The sequence below is a fragment of the Syngnathus acus genome, chromosome 22 (genome assembly GCF_901709675.1).
Source record: "Syngnathus acus chromosome 22, fSynAcu1.2, whole genome shotgun sequence".
NCBI classification, from domain to species: Eukaryota; Metazoa; Chordata; class Actinopteri; order Syngnathiformes; family Syngnathidae; genus Syngnathus; species Syngnathus acus.
In genome coordinates, this window is record NC_051106.1 from 9,801,023 (window position 1) to 9,820,678 (window position 19,656).

The 19,656-nt window shown below is 44.8% G+C and overlaps 2 protein-coding genes across 4 annotated transcripts; one reads left to right on the forward strand and one right to left on the reverse strand.

Moving 5' to 3' along the window:
- Positions 1-4,844: 4,844 nt before the first annotated feature.
- si:dkey-16j16.4 lies at positions 4,845-14,472 on the forward strand. Its single transcript, XM_037242480.1, has 5 exons — positions 4,845-5,370; positions 9,125-9,206; positions 9,374-9,885; positions 11,386-11,439; positions 13,447-14,472. Exons 1-5 carry the CDS (start codon positions 5,302-5,304, stop codon positions 13,549-13,551), a joined length of 822 nt encoding a protein of 273 aa, XP_037098375.1. The 5' UTR covers positions 4,845-5,301; the 3' UTR covers positions 13,552-14,472.
- A 638-nt stretch (positions 14,473-15,110) lies between these two features.
- Positions 15,111-19,595, reverse strand: LOC119116790 (solute carrier family 4 member 1 adaptor protein). 3 transcript variants are annotated; one of them, XM_037242473.1, is made up of 15 exons: positions 18,752-19,595; positions 18,433-18,628; positions 18,238-18,366; positions 18,085-18,145; positions 17,838-17,977; positions 17,603-17,763; positions 17,421-17,490; positions 17,137-17,326; positions 16,923-17,019; positions 16,617-16,854; positions 16,308-16,397; positions 16,173-16,240; positions 16,019-16,088; positions 15,842-15,896; positions 15,111-15,765 (listed from the first exon to the last, which is right to left on the reverse strand). In XM_037242473.1, exons 1-14 carry the CDS (start codon positions 19,583-19,585, stop codon positions 15,847-15,849), a joined length of 2,394 nt encoding a protein of 797 aa, XP_037098368.1. In that variant the 5' UTR covers positions 19,586-19,595; the 3' UTR covers positions 15,111-15,765; positions 15,842-15,846. The 3 variants fall into 3 exon arrangements, with proteins under 3 accessions (XP_037098368.1, XP_037098369.1, XP_037098367.1); XM_037242474.1 differs by having other exon boundaries at positions 15,113-15,896; positions 16,308-16,394; XM_037242472.1 differs by having other exon boundaries at positions 15,113-15,896.
- Positions 19,596-19,656: the final 61 nt, after the last annotated feature.

The following is a 19,656-nucleotide window of genomic DNA, read 5'->3' on the forward strand; positions in this document are numbered from 1 at the left end:
ACGTATCATTTCATAGCACCTCCTGGTGAAAACTTCACCTGCCGGCACTGCAAAATGAAACTCGTACAACTCATGCAAAAGCTCTAAAATGGTTTTTGAGTGGGAGGGTCTGGCAGCTGAAATGACCATGGATGTTATTGGACAGGCTGGGCACTGTAACCAGGCAGCTGTCAGGATGTGTGAAGGATCTTACGTCATTGTGGGTTAATTCTGAGAATTAGACTGAAACCACTTGCTTCAGCTCTCCTCCTCCTCCTCTTCCATACTCATTCAGCACTCTAAAACCACTCCGGACGTGAGCTGTGCTTTCCTTCTCCCACTTCATGACACTTTTACTTTACTCCACAAGCATGGTGTATTTACCAGCCTGAATATCACTCATGCACACTTTGCACTTACGAGCGCAGCTCAGAATTTCTCACTGTGGTTTCGATGAAGTGAAAGCATTTCAACATCCAGGGGATGAGCCAGGGAATATTCAATAACAATGTTCTAATAGCGAGCGGTCTGATGGCCAGGGGCCACTTTGAAAATGCATTTTCTCTGGCATTTATAAAATATGGATTTAGAAATAAAATGAACATCGTATTATCCATCCATTTTGTAACCCTCATTTGAATCCAAAGGGATGTTTAAGCATTACTAGCAGCAAACGTGAATTGTCCTTTCCGCTTGCGTGAATGCGATTGTGTCAGGTGTGATGTCATCCATTGATGTGCATCAGGTTGCTATGGTGACACCAACACTTTCCTTGTGACGCTCTTCGCAGAGAGCATCATTTTGCAATATGGAGGCCGTTCACCTGAACTGTGAAATCCATTCAATAAATTCGACAACAATTAAAGCTTTAATCGCATTATGCAGTCATGTGTTTTTTATTTTTCTCGTCACACTCATTAGCATGTGATACATTAGCCGACCACACACTCATTTGTTCCCTTCAATGTTTTTCTTTGCCTGTCTGCTCCTATCCTTATGACCAGGGCGTTCTAAAGAGTAATGTTATAAAACCGGCAGCTAATATGTCCTCCTCCCATCTGTCTCTATTTCTCTGTGTTCCATGACGCAAAGCCTGAGTGGGAGTGGATAAACCTTCTGCTCCCTGAGAGGACTGAGTGGGCTGCTGCCATCCGCTGTGCATGCCCAAGAGTTGGAGGCAGAGCAGAGATGGAGGACAATAGAGGAGGAGGAGAACACATCTGAGTGAAGTGGAATGGGATGGGATGGAATGAGGAAAGGCAAGTGAGATTATAGTATGTCGTATGTGTGGAGGAGATACACGTGAGTGATGAGACAGACAAAATAGTCAGGGCTGGTGAGAAAAGTGTCTAATAATGGCAGCATCATGGAAAAAACAAAGGACCTCAAAAAGCTATGAACCCAATGTCATGGTTCTGTTAATATTAGAGTAGGGCATTAGCAAACTGACATCACAACTACTAAAAAAACTACAACTAGAACAATTAAAATGGTTTGGAAAAAAATAAGATGAAAATGATTGCCCAAATTTAGGATAGAGCGTTTCTTTTGGATTACATTCAACTATTTGGATGTGCCTAATGAAATGTCTGGTGGGCGAGATTTATAGCATTAACTTCTTGAGCAACTGCTCCAGTAAGTGCAATCATTATAAGAATGAATAAACTGGCTTTTATTCTATTTGTGTGCCCACAATTATTGCCTCAACATCAACAGAGCTGGTCTCCTCCTACTGCACATATGGGACGATGAGCACTCACTCCCACCTATACTGTGCCTTGCTTATTAACCCCACCCAGCAAGCCAAATAAGAAGAATAACAACACAAACTATATTGAACTGCAATGGAAATGAGCTCGCTCTATAGATGAGATTATAATGTGACTCATTTTGGCAAGGTTCATCAAGTTTTGTGTCACTTTTTCTAATTTGCTCATCACTTCTTTTTTTTTTATGCAAGACAATACAAAGTGTTATAATTGGAAATAAGTATGAAGTAAAAATGAATGTGTCTATGCAAAGTTATGGAACAGGGATTTCAATGGTGACTTTTTTTTCTGATCCCCGTGTGAGCCGGGTAGACCGATAATTGGACCAGGAATGATGTTTTCCTCTCACTGGTCAAGCTGGGTTCCAAATTTAACTTGACATCATTGCAAGTGCTTTTCTGTGTTGGTCATCTCGAGTACAAAAGCATTTTCTCTCTCACACATAAAGAAAAGAAAAAGTAGTATGTTTACAAAGCTTTAGCTTCAGAAAGCATTTCTGTCAGTGATGCATCAGAGGCTATTTTGCAATTTGGCTTAAAGCAGCTCTGAGGCAACAAATGACACCTTCTGTTTCCATGCTTCCTGTCGCTAGGCAACGTCAGCAATTATGCCATTGCCAAGAGAGGAAAAAGAGGAAGTAGCACCCTGCGGCCCACCTGCTTCCATTCATTGTGGCGTTGCTGGTTAGGCTTTGTGGCTCGCCTTTCCGTATTGGGCCGGTGATGAGGTTTGCCACAGCATGCTGTGCTTCCTATTGCTTTCATCTTATTAGCAGGATTTCACTGTGTTGGACTTCTGGGCAATAAACTGGGAAGGACACACTCATTGTCTCTTCCACAAAACACTGCTGCCCTCTGTTGTTCCATGCAGGCTCTCTGATTTCAGTCTAAGTCAGATTGTATTTTTTATTTTTTTTTTATTAAATAGACTACATACCAAGGAAACAAGAAAATCTATGGTGACAATTATTATACCACACTAATGTAGAGAGAACTATAACTCTGTGTTTAGATAGAAATTAATAAAAGAAGTGAAAGTAGTTTTAAGAAAATACAGACTGTAATGCAGTGACATTACCATTTTTCATAATTATTTCTTCCATGAGGTTGTATTTCAAAGTCAAAGTCTGCTTTATTGTCAATTTCTTCACATGCCAAGACACACAAAGAAATCGAAATGACGTTCCCACTATCCCACGGTGACAAGACATAGTACACAATATACATACAAGTAAACAACACAAAAAATAAAAACAAGAAGGCACAAGCAATGAATAAATAAGAGTGATGAATAAATAATAAATAAACAAATGACATCATAAATAAGAGGAGCAAAAATGGAGCAAGTGTGCCTACAGCAGACAGTCCGAATTTCTCACAAATGTGATAAAAAAAACCTTCAAATTGCAATTGTAATTGCGTAAGTATTGTGTAAGTAAGCCTGTGCTTTGTATCACTTTTTCAATCAGTGAACAGGAAACAGAAGCCTGGGAGACTAAAAGTAGTCTCTCCATCAAACATGGCCCCCGCACTTTCCGCCAGTGGGTCAGTGGATGAGGGAAAAGTGGAGGGGAGTGGAGACATGAGGAGAAGCTGTGGCCTACCGCCGCCATCCAGGAGAGCGTGTGGGCGACACAGGCACGGAGAATGAGGGAGACAAGGACCTCCAAGGCCAAGTGGGTCGAGGCGTGCAGTATACGGAGCTAAAAATGGCCACCGTGACGCTCAACACTTCGGCCTATTGATTTGTCAGCTGCTATTTCAGCAACATTCAACCACAGATGAAGGAGAGGGAAACTTGACATCATCGGCTCATATCACTTGCCCCCACATTTTCTCCGATTGCGCAATCGCCCGGGTGGACTAAAACACGCTTTCCTGTGTACGTTGAGCCATATTTGGTAACAAGATCGCATCTGCTGCCTGATGTTTGCACTCACTCTTCACTTCACTTTATTTCATGTGTTTGGTCATAGAAGCCCGGATTTTTCCATACCCTAAATTTCTTATTTTCTCAGCTCTGCTCCGAGCAGTAATTTACCCTGCATGAGGTTATGGGACACAATGAAAACAAGTAGACTCTGTTCTAAGCACTGCCACATGATCCATGCAGTATTAGCAAAGTGCCGCTAGAGAGCAGAAAAGCCCAGTGTTCATAGCTTAAGCTTCGAGGTCCTATTTAAAAATATACACAGCCTTATTACTGCCAGTCTGTGAAACAGGGCTATGTTTGCTGTAAATCCACTGAGCCGTTGCTTCCTAGGGAACACCGTTGCTGCCCTCGTGTGGCCAATGTATGTCAACGTCAAGATGATGAACATGGGCCAAACCTGAAATGTGTTGAAAAATAATAATAATAACACAGTATTACTTGCAATAGGACATTTATTTAAGAGTATTGGAATTCAACTTGGTCTATGTTGACTTGCGGGCTGTATACACAAGTAAATTGGATTTGCATTTAGTGAGACCTTGAGTCAAGCCAAAGGTTCTTTGGAAAGTTTACCAGGTCAGTGACCGGAGGTGTTAAGTTGGAAAGCTTCTCACTCACAAGCCAAAATGATCTCTGCTGCTGCAAAAAAAAAAAAAATTAAGAACTATGAAACCATTCATAATTGAAACGAAAGTCCCACTTTACTAGGAGCACATGAATATTTAAATATCCACTTATAGGGGTAACGTTTTATTGCAGGAAATGAATGCAGATGGTCGTTTTAAATGGTATTCATCAAAATCCATTGAGCATTTCTAATTCAGGTATAATGGAATACCATATGCTCACATAAGTCAGCATTTTAGGATTGACGGTGGTTGCAAGGCTTGATCTCATCAGTTGATGAACACCTAGGCCTACTACACTACTGCGTTTTATATTTTAATGTCACTTTTCAATTCGAATTTGTACTGCAGAGCAAGCTAAAATACGTTCAATTGACTTGGACATATTTCAAAAGAACGTATTTAATTTAGTGCGTCTTATTTTGATACAATAAGGGGAAGTAAACAGGAGATAACGTGATTTGAACTCGCCTCCGCCTTGAGGTCTTTAAATGACGTCATGCAGTAGCGGAGCCAATCAGAGAGCGAGATGCTCTGGTGAAAGCAAAACTCTGAAGGCTCGTGCAGCTGCTGCTTCGTATTTGTGCGTGTGTTGCGTGTGTGTGAATGTGTGCGTGTGTGAATGCGAACAAGTTGCTCTTTTTCTTCTGAAGCCATTCCGAATGACAGTCGGGTCGCCGGTGAGTAAGTCCTCCTGCAGTGCCAGAAGAAAACCACTCCAAAATCAACGCCTATTTGAATGAAGTCGATCAGAATAAGTTTGCGACCGACGCGCATCCGAAAGCACGCAGTTGAACCAGTTTCGGTTTTAATTTAGTTGGGGTCTTGTTTTTCCTGCAATCGGGAGTCAGTAGCAGCTGACGGTGTTGTTTTTTGGGGGCGGCTGTCAGTCGTAAAGAGTCCCATGTGCCTTATTGTACATGAGCAAAGTTCCTATCACTCATGAAGTTGTATCTGGATCCAGCGTATTTGCTAAGCCATAGAGTCAGGTCAACATGCTAAAGACTCTGACCAAAAAGCTAAGAAGACACTCACTCAATGAGATGCATCCTTTCCAACTCAAGGTAAGTTTGCCCGAGTTCTATTCCTTGTTCAGTCCTGATTGCATCTGCTCAAATTCCTTTCTATCATTCATTCCAACTGTATGTGGAATTGACTTGTCAGTAGCAGCATCTTTGCCAGATGTTTACAAAGAGCAAAGCTATCTTGCAACACAAACCCACCAAATGTCATCGACCCATTTTGCACTTTGAATGTGTTTGGATGACAATGATGTTCACCCAAAAGCTAGTCACATCATTCCAACTTTTAAATGTACAAATATGGATCGGATGTGACACGGGATCACAACTCTAGATGTGCTTGTGGTTGAATGAAAAAATGTTGTTGTTGTGAGCTATAATTGTCCAAACATCTCGTCTTCACCCTTCCATTTTCTGCAACCAAACCCGTGGAAGTGCTGCTCAATTGTGGCTGCACAATGGTTCTTTTTGGTGTGTCGAGGGGTGGCTTGTATTCTGCACGGGTCACTAACTTGCCCTATTCACTACGCTATTGTGCCGAGACCAACTATACAGTCACGTGGCAGCCATTTTGTGCCAAAGGGCTCCTGTTCAAAGGCCTGGCTGAGGATCCAGAGCAAAGTGTGCCATCTCTATTGTGGCGTCCGTCATGTTTGTGTTTGTTGCTTCGTTTGGATGGAAGCGCTTTTCCTGACCGATTGTGTGTCTGGACTCCATCAACTTCTCTGCAGTGCATCAGCTTCTTACCAAACAATTCTGCTACTGAGGAGGGTTACTGAGGGACAGTTCAATTCATCCATACTTTTTCACTTTTCTTTTTCTAGCCATTCATCACAATAACGCATCAAACAAATGATCTGTCTAGAAATCCAATTCATACAATAATAATGTTCAATTCAGTATCCCACGGTTCAAAATCCTTTTCATTTGACAACAATCTCCGCGGGTTACAATTTTGGAGAAAAAAAAGCAAGAACAATGTTGAAGGGGAACACAGATGGCAGGATCCTCCTTTGAGGATGATGACCAGGCTGCAGTGGATGCCAGCATTGTGGGCAACATGGATCACATGAAATGATACACCCAATTCAATTCTACGCAGTCTAAACGTCATGAGAGCTGTGCAAGAGGGTCCATTAGATGAGCGGTTCTCGACAGACGCCATCCGGGGACTCGCATTTTACAATCTTTGCAAAGTCCGCTTGTATCGACAAGCGCCGTAAAAATGTTTTGTTTAACATTAGCCTCTGAAAACAAATGGAGAGTATATTATCTTCTCAAATGTTGTTTCAAATGTGTTTGATGTCCTGCGAAAAGTATATTTCTTGCCTGTGACCCAGCAAAAGTGTATTTGGAGTTAGTGATCTTAAAAAAAAAAAAAAACGTCACCAACTTTTAGCCGGTCATGCATATTAAAGTTTTTGGGTGCCCTGAAAATAGTGGCAAGTGGCAGATTTTGTGCAACCTCTCAATGGCTATCAAAGTTTACAACCCTATTTTTTTTTCTTCCCATTTTGGTTAGGAGTCTATAATTCGAAGCGAAGAAATCCCATATGTATAAATTCAAAGATGAAACAAGTTGGAGTCCTAAACATACATGACATATATGGTTCCAAATTTGTAGCTTCGTTCTAGTTTATTTTCAGGTCTGCAGAAGAGGAAAGCAGAAAGATGCATTCCGCGTGCACATGCACATTGGCGCTTTCAAATCCAAGCCTCCAACGTTGATTTGCAGGACACGTTGTTGGAGATGTTTACTGGTATGTGTGTTAATGCTGTGCTAAAAATGGAAATGCGCAACGGTCAAACCAGTTTCTGGTTTTCAACACCGTCGAAGAAGAATTCCCCCTTTGATTTGCGGCGAAGGCCCGATGATGAGGTTTCAGTTTAACATCATCAACTACAGTTGTCGAGGATAACCAGAGGTCGCTCAGGCTGTATTGCTGAACTATTCCCGGGAGCTTAGCCTAATCATGACTAATTGTACTACGCTACGACTGGCAGAAGTGTGTGGGAAAGACAATCGGCCATCTTTGACCCTGCGTTAGGATGCGTTCATGAGAGGGGAGTGGGACAGTGTTCACTTCAGTGGAGCACAGCAAAGCTGATAGTGTGTGTGTGTGCGAGTGTCAACTGGATTGTGTGTTTGTGTGTGTGTACACTGTGACATTGCCATTGATCCAGCTTAGCAAGCTGCTCAACCATGTAGGGGACTGACAAGGATTTCATTCAGCTGTTCTTGACACACAGTTTGTCTGTCCGAGCAAGTATGAACAAAAATCCACTTTTATTCGAATCAGCGTGTATGGCTCAATTCTGAAATCCTTTGCCCTCTTATAGACACTCATGTTATTGTATTCAAAAGCATCCAGTGTAAAACTTGTTGTGTTTTTAACATAGTAAGCGCTAGTAGTTATTTTTCTTTTTAAACATTGTGAAATGAGCTCATTTCAAAATAAACAGTGAAAGGTCTCACCTTGCTTTCTAGCACGGGCTTTGTGGACATATTCTCAACACCTATGCAAATATTTGTACATGTGCACCCAATGTTTGCTTTGCAAAACCACATTTTATTCAATTTATTAAAGTTTCACATGGTTTGCGGTACTGAAAATGAAACAATCGAAAAGCAATGAAAGTCAAGAACTTGCAAGAAGGACCCATTTTCTTGATTTTAAAAGCACCCAAAAATTCAGACCTTTTCCCTCTCATGATTCATATTTTGGTAAAAAAACTTTAAACATTTGCTAGAAATGCTAACCTAAAGGATGCACAGAAAATAGCGCATTTTGCTTCAAGATATAAAAGCGATCAAATGTCAGTAGATGATTCAGTAGACTGAGGACAAACAAGCCTGGTACCGTTTCTCAGTAAGACAACTTAGCTGGTAATTACACTGTTATGTGTGATGCAATAACGTGCAAAACACTTTAACCAGCCTGTTGTCCAAGAATGTGCTACTGGGCTTTTATCCTAAATGTCAACCGCTGACACAATGCTACATGCGTTTACATGGTCGCTCGCTCGGTCCTTTATTGCACGGCGAGCCTTTCACAACCAGTTGCTGAAGAGCTCGTAGCTCGTGAACTCGTACGCCGAATAGGGCCCAGTGGCTCCATCCTCCTTTTTTTTTCTCTTTTATTAAGCCATTCAGAAAGAAAAGGAGTGTGTGTGCATTCGTCTAGGCGGCTGTGTTCTGTATGTTGGTGTGTAAGCATACACACACACACGCACGAGCGCGCAGATGGCAGCTGCTAAGCGAGGCCTCCCTCAAAGTGGTAATTACTGATTGTGAGGCAGCGCATTACTTAACTGTGAACATTGCAATCTGCATTGTTGCTACTAGTGTAGACGTCCTTGTCTGCCGGGACGGATGGATGGATGGATGGATGGATGGATGGACGGACGGACGGACGGACGGGTCTTTGGGGGAAAGACTCTGGTCCTGTCTAAACTCACAAAAGAGAAAGCAGATGACCGTGTATGGATGGGGCCCGTTTAACTGTGAGCTGTCAAAGCAAAATTAGGGATGCATGCATACCAAGTACATACTTTTGACAACGCGTCGATACCAAGTGTCGATACTTGGTGTATTGATTTGCATGTTTTTGTAGCGGTCTTGCTCCACATTTCATATGACTTCTTTTTAGAACTAGTGCAGATGTACAATATTAGCATTTAGCAGCAATTTTTTGTGCTGTTGTCGTGCAAGGTAAAAGAAGTCATTTAAAGAGCTCTTTGATGGATACCAGTTGAATTCTGACTTTACAATGCAATTCTTTTTTGTGTCTCCCAGTTTTCTTACCATGGCGGTGGTGAGGGCGGTGAGAGTGATGACTCAGAAGGAGAGAACCAGGAACTTGCACAAATTGACAGAGGTTTTGCAAATTCAATGACTCTACTCTTGTTGTTTATCTCAGTTCTCAATTCTATCGTTCTACAGAAATCCTTTTCAAATGTATTAAATTAATACATCATTTATTAAAAATGTCCAAATGTTCATTCTCATTTTCAAAAGACATTCCCGCCCCACCTTTTCCTCCAGAGAGACGGCGAAATTGCGCCCTCACCCCCTTGGCTACGAGTCAGCAGCACAACCAGGGCGCCCCATCCCCGGCTCGCTTACGACGTCTCCGCCTGCTTCTCGACGCCAATCTGGATCGCCACTCTTCAGAGGAAGAGCTGGAGCGGATCAGTTACGGCGACAGCAGGAAGTGGCTGTCGGCATTTCCGCAGCGCCACGCCGATCACCACAGCAGCGCGTCCAGCGATGAGGAGGTGCGGAACATATGTGGCTGCGCTTCGCCCGCCGCCGCCATTGCCAAGCCTCTGGTGGAGAGCGAAGCTTGTCTGGCCGCCTCGTCCAGCCCCGTGCTCTTCAGCTCCAGCCCGCCGTGCAGCATCAAGCCACCCCCCATGCGCTTTCAGCTCCAAGTGGTCCAGCCGGCCACTCGGCCCATCATCTTGACCCACTTTGACCAGGCGGCGCCTTATCGAAAGTATCGGCACAGCTACGAGTCGGGGAGGCCCAGTCTTGATCTCGAGAAAATGCAACAGGTTTGTAGTCGCCTTTATTTAACTTGCGGGTCAATCACTAACTATTATATCAGCCTCCGATTCAAAGGTCAAGCTTTGTCAAATGGCAGAATCATTTATAAAAACGGAGAGGATTCATTCATAGTCAACGCTCTGTTTGATATGTCAAACATTTAAGTGCGTTTCCCGAAATATTCCACCGGATCAGGGAAAGACAGATCTTGTCACACTGCTCCACATTTGCTGGTGGACAGAATTTTTCCATTGCAGTATTTAATGACAGTTCCTCCGTACAGTACAGTGCACCACACCGAACTGTGCTAAACTCGACGGCTTAGTGGAAATTTATGATGGAGGAAATGCTTTGACAGTCTTGCCATATCATTGCTGATCTGTCCTCGCAAAATGCAAATGGTCAAGACAAAAATGTCTCTTTAGCGACACGCGCGCACACGGCAACACAAAGTCATCCCTCTGCGTAGCCGCTCGCTCGCCCGCCCGCCCGCCCGCCTCCACGGTGGTCTGGCTGGAGAGGGATGAAGGAGAGGCAGGCAGGCAGGCAGGCAGGGACGGCAGATGTCCGTCCTGGTTTCTCACAAAGGCTGGCAAGCGAGGGGAAACGACGGAGGGGTGCAGGCAGAAGGAGAGGATTAAAAACACAACAAAAACAGCATCCGCTAATGAGTCATGGAGAAGCCGGCCTCCTCATCATGACAATCCAGTTGAAATGTTGGTTAGGTGTGTTTGCAGAGACTGCAGCTTTTAAGGGTCCATATGTCCGACGATGAGGCAAGGGTGCTGCTCGGCAAGGGGTCGAAAGGGGGCTGGGCGGTGTGTGTGTGTGTGTGTGTGTCATCCTGGCCGGCCGTCTCTTTGTGTCTCCATGTGTCCATCCTCGTGTCTATGAGTTTGTTGTTTGTGCGAGTGTGTGCGCACACTCAGTCAAGTGGAATGGGAGGTGCTGCGGGGAATACAATAGGGGGCCTTTGGAGGTAGCTGACAGACTGAGTCCCAGTCTCCCTCCCTAATATTAACCCTTTAGCTGGACAACTTCCAGCAATACTACTTCATATTTCACTACATCAGGGTTGTCAAATGCCAGTAAATGATCAGTTAGTAGAATTATTTTAGGTATTATAATTGCAAATGAAACTTTTGGGTTCAAAATTAAACTGGGCAGATGAAAATGCTGAACTCCGTTCCCCTTTGGAAGCTACCTCCTGGACTGGAGACAATTTGTTGATTGTGTGGTCCCTTCACCCCTGCTGTTCTTTGAGAATAGTGGACTTGGTTGGATATGAAGGGAGACAGGATATTGCATAAGCTTCATTGACTGACTATTTCGTTGAGTTGAGTCAGCTGAATTTGCCTCACTTCCTTGATCCTACTGAGCTTGTCTTAATTGAGCGCCACTGTCACGACAGATGCTCCTTCTGTCTTTCTCAGTCAAATGCTTACACTTACCTCAAAAATGTACCATGTCTTCATTTGACATTGAATTTCTGTCTTTTCCCCTCCTAGAAAATGCTGCTGAAAAAGAACTGCGGAGGAAAAACACGGACCATAAAGATTCGAGTGAGTTGAATACGTAATGTTTGTGCAATGTGCCATGTTCTTTATTTCAGCCCGTGCACATTTGCAAATCAATTCCCTTGATGCTGTATGTTCATTGCAACAATGATAAGATTGCAAGTTTGTGTAACCCCCCCCCCCCCCCCCCCCCCCCTCCCACGAAGAGCCCAGCCTGGCACCTTGAAGTCAATCCAGCTACCTAGTGGGAAAGCATCTGGCAGTCGTGCCCTGCTAACAGCATCAGTGCAGATCTGATAGTCCTTCTGAAAATAATCATAATGTATGTATGCAGCGCTTTAATAGAAGAAATGATCCTCCGTACAACAAAATAAGACAAGCATAAATATCCTGTCACGCAATCACCCAGTTGACCCGCTAAAATGGCTTTGGCTGTTTACGACTCTTCTCACAAACATCTACTATGAATCACTTCACTGGTTCTTCTATATCAAACAATTTTCTTTAGGTTCATTTACCTGACATGTTTCGGCGGGTTCTTCCGCCTTCATCAGAGTGTCAGGTAAATGAACCTAAAGAAAATTGTTTGATATAGAAGAACCAGTGAAGTAATTGAAAAAGAAAAAACAAGATGAACCTAGTACAAATCTACTATGAATCATCCGCCTTCTGGAAGCCGTGTTGGGTTTTAGATAGTAGTAGTGCAGAAGGGAAGCAGAATGGACTGGTACTTGGCGCAGGGCGGGCTATTCCAGAAGGACGCGCAGTGTGGTGAGAAGAGTGACGTCATCGTCACCTTGTGTGGGATCGTGTCGATGGAACGTCATCGCACGCAGAGACAGGGATTCACAATCTGCATCCATTTGAAGGGTGAACTTGGAGAGTGCTGAGGAGGAAGAAGAGGGAGGACGAGGCTTTTGCACTTCCCCCGTGTGCCATTACAGCCGTGAAGTCATTTTCCATTTATAGTTGCGGCCGGCTGCTATCTGTTTGAGCTGCAGCATTGCGCAGAGATAGATGCTTTTGACCGTTTGTGCTATCACACTTCTCTATGACTTCCTTTTTTTTTTTCCATCCAATTTCCTGGCTTGCATCCAGAAGAGATATTGGATCTGGATGGGGGGGGCCTCTTTGCTTGAAACAATCAAGCAATGGGAGCTCTTTTGGGTTTTGAGGAGGTTGTAGTTTGTGCAGGGAGGGAAGCCTGTTACATGGAAAGCAGAGGGAAAAAACAGCACTGGCTACTGCCGGGGCCTCCTCGTCCCCGTGGAGGTGAAGAGGGAAGTGGAAGTGAAGAGGAGATTAGGCGATGAGCACTCCTCGGCCGAGAGCAGTGGCGTCCGGTTTCATGCAGCACAGAGAGATGTTGTGTCCAATGAAGTTTGATGTGGGAAAGTATGTAGGGTGGTTGGAAGGGAAACAAAAATATCACTCTCACCACTGGCATGGAAGTATCTGTGTCAAATTTCTGGAGGTTGTTTGTAAAGGGTCCACCCACCTTTGGACCTCGCCCGCCCCACTTTGCCAGTTCCGGAGAAAGCGCTGCCTTATTGCCAAATTCAACAGTCATTTCCTGTCAATTCCTGTCTGGAGGAAAATGACCAGGGCTAATTTTAGACCGAGAGTTCACAGACCCAGCAAGAGTGGATTCCTGCAAACTCTGCCATTAGTCTGTCTGAAAGTGGAAAATCATTTGTCACTGGACCTGCAATGTGGAAAAAAAAAATAGCCAGTCCTTTCCTCTTTCAAATTGCTACCTATTACTCCTCCTCAACGCCTAGATCAATTTTGGAACGTGGACAAACCCCCCGAAAAACGGTGTGTATACGACACAAGGTAATGCTGCAGTCTGTAGAAACTTTATCGTCAGCGCAAACAGGAAACTTGGTTAAATAATTGATTTGGTGTCGCAGAGTTTGCTCGCCGAGCCAAATGGTGACACCGGGATCTTTTTTATTTCATTGATTTTTTTTTTTTTTTGCAATGCAGCATAAGCTAATGTAGTGGGACTGAATCCAATATGGAATGACATTCCTCTTTGTCTCTCCTCAGACTTTGAGCGGCAGTCGTCCTCCGGCCAGGTACTCGAGCGATCCCTCCATTTTTGCCTTTCGCTCTTTAAGCACGGCGCCCCTGTCCGAGGATCCTCCGTGCTGATGAAGAAACGAGCCCACTGGTAGATGAAGCCTATCCCTCCTTCTCTCAGAAAGAGTGACTGTTAGGAAAGAGACATTTGTTTGCACACTCAGGTATTCCCACCCTGTAACAACGTCACTTTGATTATTCCCGTACAACTCCGATCAGCTTTTTGGAGAATGCAATGGCCTGGACGTAACATTTCGAAGGATATTTCAGGTTTTTTTTACCCCTTGGGATTGAAAGAAAGCAACACGGTTTATTGAGCACAAAGTCGGATCTGAATTTACCTTTGGCTGTGATCACTTGCAAGGGAAATCATGCATGTAAGACAATCAAAATGGTTTCTTCCTACAGCTCATCAGGTTGTTGGTAACGTCCTCTTCTAAAGATGGCATTCAGCCAATATCCTAATGTTTCCATGCAAAAGGTCACAGTTGCCTACCTGGAAAAGAAACTTTGTCGGATGGATGTGTTATTCTTTTGAATATGCAGGTCATTATGAGCGACGTATGTAGTTGCATCGAGTTGATGTACATTTTTCAATGTATCCTCTTTCCTTGCACGGATTCCATTGTTTTGCAGAAAGAGCGAGACGAAGGAGTACCGAATAGTTTGCTGCACATTTGTAACTGGTGCTGTGTATTGCGCATAGCCAACTTGTAGTGTGCCATTTTATTTTTCACTATTGTACCTCATGACTTTTTAGGTAGAAGAGGACCACCGCTATATTGTCTCTAATGCCTTGAAATAACATTCCCGTGGGTCGAAAGGAAGCTGAGGTCGGTCTCAGCTGGAAATTCCAGTTGATCAATCTATTAAAAAAATCAAAGTCGCCACTGTAAGTGAGATTTGGCTGAAACGAATGTAACATGGTGACCAGTTTGTCATCCCTTGTCGCACAAAATGAATCAATAAATGTTCTGTGGCCTCTTGCATAAAGGTGATTCTTCTTTTTTGCAGTTTTGGACTGCATGTTTTTGCTTGAGCTGAAGCCTATCCCAGCTGACTTTGAGCGAGAGGCAGAAGTCCGCAGCTCAACCCCGCATACTCACAACTGAACGCTGCGTTATGTCAAGAACATAACATCCTGGTTGGTAGTCAGCTCTTTGGATTTACAATTTAGGTCAAGTGGGTTGGCAAGGGACTAAAATGAAACCCTTTTCAAGCATTACTAACTGCTAGTGTCAAATCATGTAACACACTTATATAAACATATTCAAAATGGAATATTATACTAGCACTGTCATGTTGTTTTATATGATGTGAAGACCACTTAGCTTTGTATGTATTTTTTAAATGAGCTGAATCACGCTTTGACCTAACTGACCTTATGTAAGTGCCCCTAATAACCCCTAATGAGGTTGCTTAAGCACGCCAAGTGGCTCTGTGACCACTGCGCTGAGTGCGTTAATCGGTGGCTTGTCACAGTTGGTGTGTGGGAGAAGAATCGGCGTGGTGGTGGTGGTGGGGGGTACACAAGGCTTGTCCTACTTGTTTGAAGCCAGCATAGATGTTTTCCACCAATGATGAGCAAGTCGCAGCAATATGTTGACAGCCAAAAATGACCAGATCACATATGTGTGCATTGTGTGATAAATGTTCACATCAAGACAAACGGTTGACATTTTATTACAACAAAATACAATGGAAAAGGAGTTACCGAGTCACCACAAAATGAAACAGAAAACGTCCACCAATCAAATGAGCAGCACCGAGTGCACAACAGTGGCCGATTGCAGCGTAAGGAGAATCCTGTTAAAAAGAGAACTTTGAGAAGGTTGGCCCACGAGTGGATGTGTGCGTCAGCTGACACACAACTCCGCTTACTGTAGCGCGAGTCATTATCAGCTTGCGTTTCATCCAGTAAGCCATCCAAGTGTCCAGATGGTCAGAAAAGCTGCTTCACTGCTCTGCCTCCCTGCTACACTCTTTTGCAGGGAGTGTGTGAATGTGTGTGTGTGTGTGTGTGTGTGTGGGTGTGTGTGCGGGGCTATTAATGCCAGTGATCAAGTCGAGCCAAACAGGGGAGGGATACAGATTGAATGTCAGGTGGTTTGAAGTGAAAGAGGAGAAGCCAGAGACAAGAGGAAGAAAAAAGGTGAATTCAGCTCACATCAGCTTGGGCAGCCATTTTCTCTTTTCTGCTTGAAGGGTGAAAAGGTCGCAATGCAATTGCTGGGCTGAAATCCCTGCATTGGCAAACCGACGGTCCTTTCTGTCGATCGACTTTATGATTGACTTTGATTCTCTTGATCATCAAATGCGATGGTGCGGGAGCCGTTGACGTGTTGCGTTGTGAATGACACCATTCATTCAGTAGCCGTACTTGTCATTAAGATGAGTGCGGCCGTCTCCGCTCTGACCTAAAAGTGAGGAATATGAATTTGGTCTCAAATGATATGCAATTAGCATTCTGCGGAAAGATTATGGGAGCAATCTTTGGCTCATGTCAGTGTATTGACTCATGGCTGTGGAAGGCACTTACCTGTCGGCGGCAGCCAAACACAGTAATCGGGGTCGTCCTGTGGATATTGACTCGAGAGCTGAACGGGCGGCTGTGGACACACACCGTGAGCTGCTCTTATTTGTACAGGAGGACAATTTGGAGGAGAGAGAGAGAGGGGAAAAAATACTTTTACCCTGCTGGGGCCCATGACTTTCTTTTTCTTTTTTGGACTGAGATCCTGATCACCCTTGTCTCTGGATTCTGTTGAGACACAGCGAGTTCATATGCAAAATTGAAGAGCGTGGCACTTGGAAACAATAAATCTCACCGGAAGATGGTGCCTCATGATTGGGCTTGATGCTCTGATTCCCCGTGTCACTACAAGCCTTGCTTTTCCTCTTTTCTGGACTTGGCTCTGCTATGAGGAAAGATTTGATTGAAAAATGTTTCATAACCTAAAATACAGGTATGTCTCAATAAATAAGAATGTTAAAAAATGAACTGAAAATAATAATCCAACTCATTTAGCTGCACTTGCATTTGAAGATGAGCAATTAAAAAAGTGTCATTATTATTGCAACAACTACTGCCACCTTGTGGCATAAACTGTTTTGTGAAGGGAATGTTGCCAGTTGACCTTTTGTCTCCGGCACTGATTTTCTTCCTTTCTGTCCTGAAGTCTCTTGAGATATGAGGTCACTGGCCTCTGAAGGATCAACATTTAACTCGTGTGCATTATCTTCATGATCCTCCTTTTTTTCAGCCGTCTCCCCCTTTTCTTCTTCTTCCTCCTCCTCCTCCTCTTCTCCTCCTGGCGGAAGTTCCTTCATGTTAAAGAGTTCAGGAGGCAAGGCGGGCTGCTTAGGAGGCATCTTCTACAGAAGAAACAAAGACTTGTTATCTTTGCTACAGTTTCACGTCATGTTCCTCTCAGGTCACCTACCCCGAGAGTGCCGGTCTTCAACTTGAACTTGCTTCCTCCTTTCATGGCTCCAAAAAGTGGCAAGGTTGCCTTTGGTTTCTCACACTTTGAGCTTCCGCTAGAACATCAAAGTATGAGCAGGACGTGCGCAAGAAAAGCGTCCATGAAGTTACATCTATGTTTGACCATCCGTATGGTAAATGAATCGATAGCGTAACACGAGTGAGCTTTTCACCTGGGGACCAGCGAGGGCAACTGAGAAGGGCGAGTGAGTTCCGCCAACTTGCGGAGTCGCTGGGCATCTTTTCGCAGATCAGCGATGTGCACGTGGAGCTTCCTGCGCTCCACGGCATCCATGGCTTCATCCCTGCGGACGGCCGACATGAAGGCGTCCAGCGGGTCGTCGGCAGAAGAGCCCCGAGTGTCTGGTGAGCAAATACCAAGTTCTCACAGTGCTTCATTTGAGCCAGATCTCTCGTTACGTTACAGCCGAAGATGCTCCGCTTGAAAACGACTCACTTTTCCCAGCGGCGCCGAGCTTTTTCTGTGCTTCTACTATCTCCTTCTCCACCTGTGATAGCTTGGCCAGCTACAAGAGAAAAACAAAGTGATCCCGAGCCAATCAAAAGTGAGCTCGGCCATCTTTGTAAACGCCGGGCAAATGTGTATTCTGCCATCGCATGCTCGTTTGCTGGCTTTACCAGCGAGTCATGGGTCTCGGGCCGCTCCTCAATCTTTCCAGCTTTTTTCATTCTCTCTTTCCTCTTCTTTTCCACGGTGCCCGTCCGGTCCAGGAAGGTGTCATCGTCGCTGTCGTAGTAGTCCTCATCTTCCCAGTTCTTTTTCTTGCGTTTGCGGGAAACTGTACGCATGTAGCCATGCACTTGTTAGAAGGCTCAGAAGGTGTTAAGGTGGTGTCGAATTTCAAGGGCTAACCTGCTTCCTGGCGCAGCAGTCCTCTGGCTTCGAGCATCCGGCAGGCCTCCAGACAGCACTGGACGGCCGCTTCTTTCTTCTTGCCCGTGAGGGTGACCTCAGCAACGAGCTGTCGGCCCAAGGCGTCGTCCACCGGCAGCCTGAAAAGACACATTCTGCAGCTTTGTACGTTTTCAGAAGCACATTTCTACCACTGATGAAACCACCAAGTTCATTTCTGTTGTTAAACCGTCTTCAGAACACTTACTTGATCCTGCAGAGCCAGCTGCCGTGGCTTTTGTCTTCATACTCAAACTCCAGCTCTTCGCCTGATGGTCAATATAAACCAAGACAATATTGTACAGCGTCAAAAACATTTTCTGCCCTCCCTCTCTGGGTGTGAATGAATAAGTCCTATTACCTTCTCTGTCATAAAAACCCTGTAAGGCCTTCTTAGGGTCCTTTAGGTAGGCAGCTTCCTGGTCTTCTCGGAACTCTACTGAAAAGGGGTTCTCCTCATTTTCATCTTCTTCCGGCAGCTGCTCCTCAGCTGCATGGGGAATTTACATGGTGTTCATACCCAGCTTCAGCAGTAACATAAAAAACAACAACTCACCCATTCCCCAAGAACAGCCCGAGTCGTCGTTGGACACTTTGCTCTTGCCGCTGTTCCCTTCACTTTTCGCCTCGCTCTCATCATCAGAACCTTCTCCCGTCATTATCTTCTCTAGCTCCGCCCTCTGCTTCCTGCCTTGCTCTCTCAGCTCTGTGACTGTTAGTTCAGACTCCTCTTCCTCATCAAATTCTGGACCCTGGAAAGGAGCGAACTTTAATTGCATGCAGAAATTTGCTCATATTTTTTTTGGATCACCTTACGATCTAATATTCATTGATGTGAAACTCACAATGTGGGAAATTCGGAAACTAAGACAGACCTGTAGAATGAATAACCTCGTGCTGCCGCCGAATTTAAGAACATGTCCAACGCGGAGTCTGATGAACGTATTGGGAGGAATTTTGTTCTTGTTCACGACGGTGCCGTGTGTGCTGCCCAAGTCCTGGACGTAGAAACCTCGCTCCTCCCCGACAGACTCCTCCTGGCCGGGCTGCTGTCGGTACTGGATGACAGCATGATACCTGGAGATGGAGGGGTGTTCCAGAGGGACGTCACACACCGGCAAACGTCCAACCACAAAGTAGCCTTGATGCATGAGGAGCACCTTGTCCACGATAGTGCCGTTTTTCAGAATTTCAAGAGCATAGAGGTCATCCGGGGCAGGGCCACCCCACTCAGGCTCTGTGTATGGGAGAGGAGGGCACTTGCCAGCGGGAGGAACCTCGGCTTGGAGCACCCTTCGTTTTAATTCAGATTTCACGTTGACTGAAGGAGCGTCCGAGTGTTCATCGCCATCTGTATTCTTTTCAGGCGCAGTGTCCGGCGTTTCGTTATTGTCCGCTGGAAGAACAGACGGCTCACAATTCGTGTCCTCAACTTGAGCTTCGTTGTTTTCTTTCTCGAGTCTCCTCTCAGCTCCGGGTTTGGATGGAGGAGCAGCGTTCAGGTTGCGTTTGCTGCACAGAGAAGGCGCAGTGATCGCAGTTGGTTTTTTAAAGGGGTCCGCTGTTTCCTGATCACTTCCAGGTATTTCTTTCTTTTTTGAGTCTGTGTTTTTCTCTGAGATGGAGCGCTCGTCCGTTTCCATCGCTGAGTCGCGCTCTTTTTCATCCGTGTTTATCACGCTCACGTCTAGCTGCTCGGAGGCGGCCATGTTTGTTTGGTGCGTGTAGCAATTTCGTCCGGGTGTTGTTTTCATATACAAACGTAAATTAAAAAAAAAAA

Excerpts from the sequence above, each read along its gene's own strand:
- si:dkey-16j16.4 (XM_037242480.1), top strand. The coding sequence starts at position 5,302 with ATGCTAAAGACTCTGACCAAAAAGCTAAGAAGACACTCACTCAATGAG. Across the intron at positions 5,371-9,124 it reads TGCATCCTTTCCAACTCAAG|TTTTCTTACCATGGCGGTGG; the intron begins GTAAGTTTGCCC and ends TGTGTCTCCCAG. Across the intron at positions 9,207-9,373 it reads ACTTGCACAAATTGACAGAG|AGAGACGGCGAAATTGCGCC; the intron begins GTTTTGCAAATT and ends CTTTTCCTCCAG.
- LOC119116790 (XM_037242473.1), bottom strand. The coding sequence starts at position 19,585 with ATGGCCGCCTCCGAGCAGCTAGACGTGAGCGTGATAAACACGGATGAA. Across the intron at positions 17,764-17,837 it reads ACTGCTGCGCCAGGAAGCAG|TTTCCCGCAAACGCAAGAAA; the intron begins GTTAGCCCTTGA and ends ACATGCGTACAG. Across the intron at positions 16,089-16,172 it reads AAGTCATGGGCCCCAGCAGG|CCGCCCGTTCAGCTCTCGAG; the intron begins GTAAAAGTATTT and ends GTGTGTCCACAG.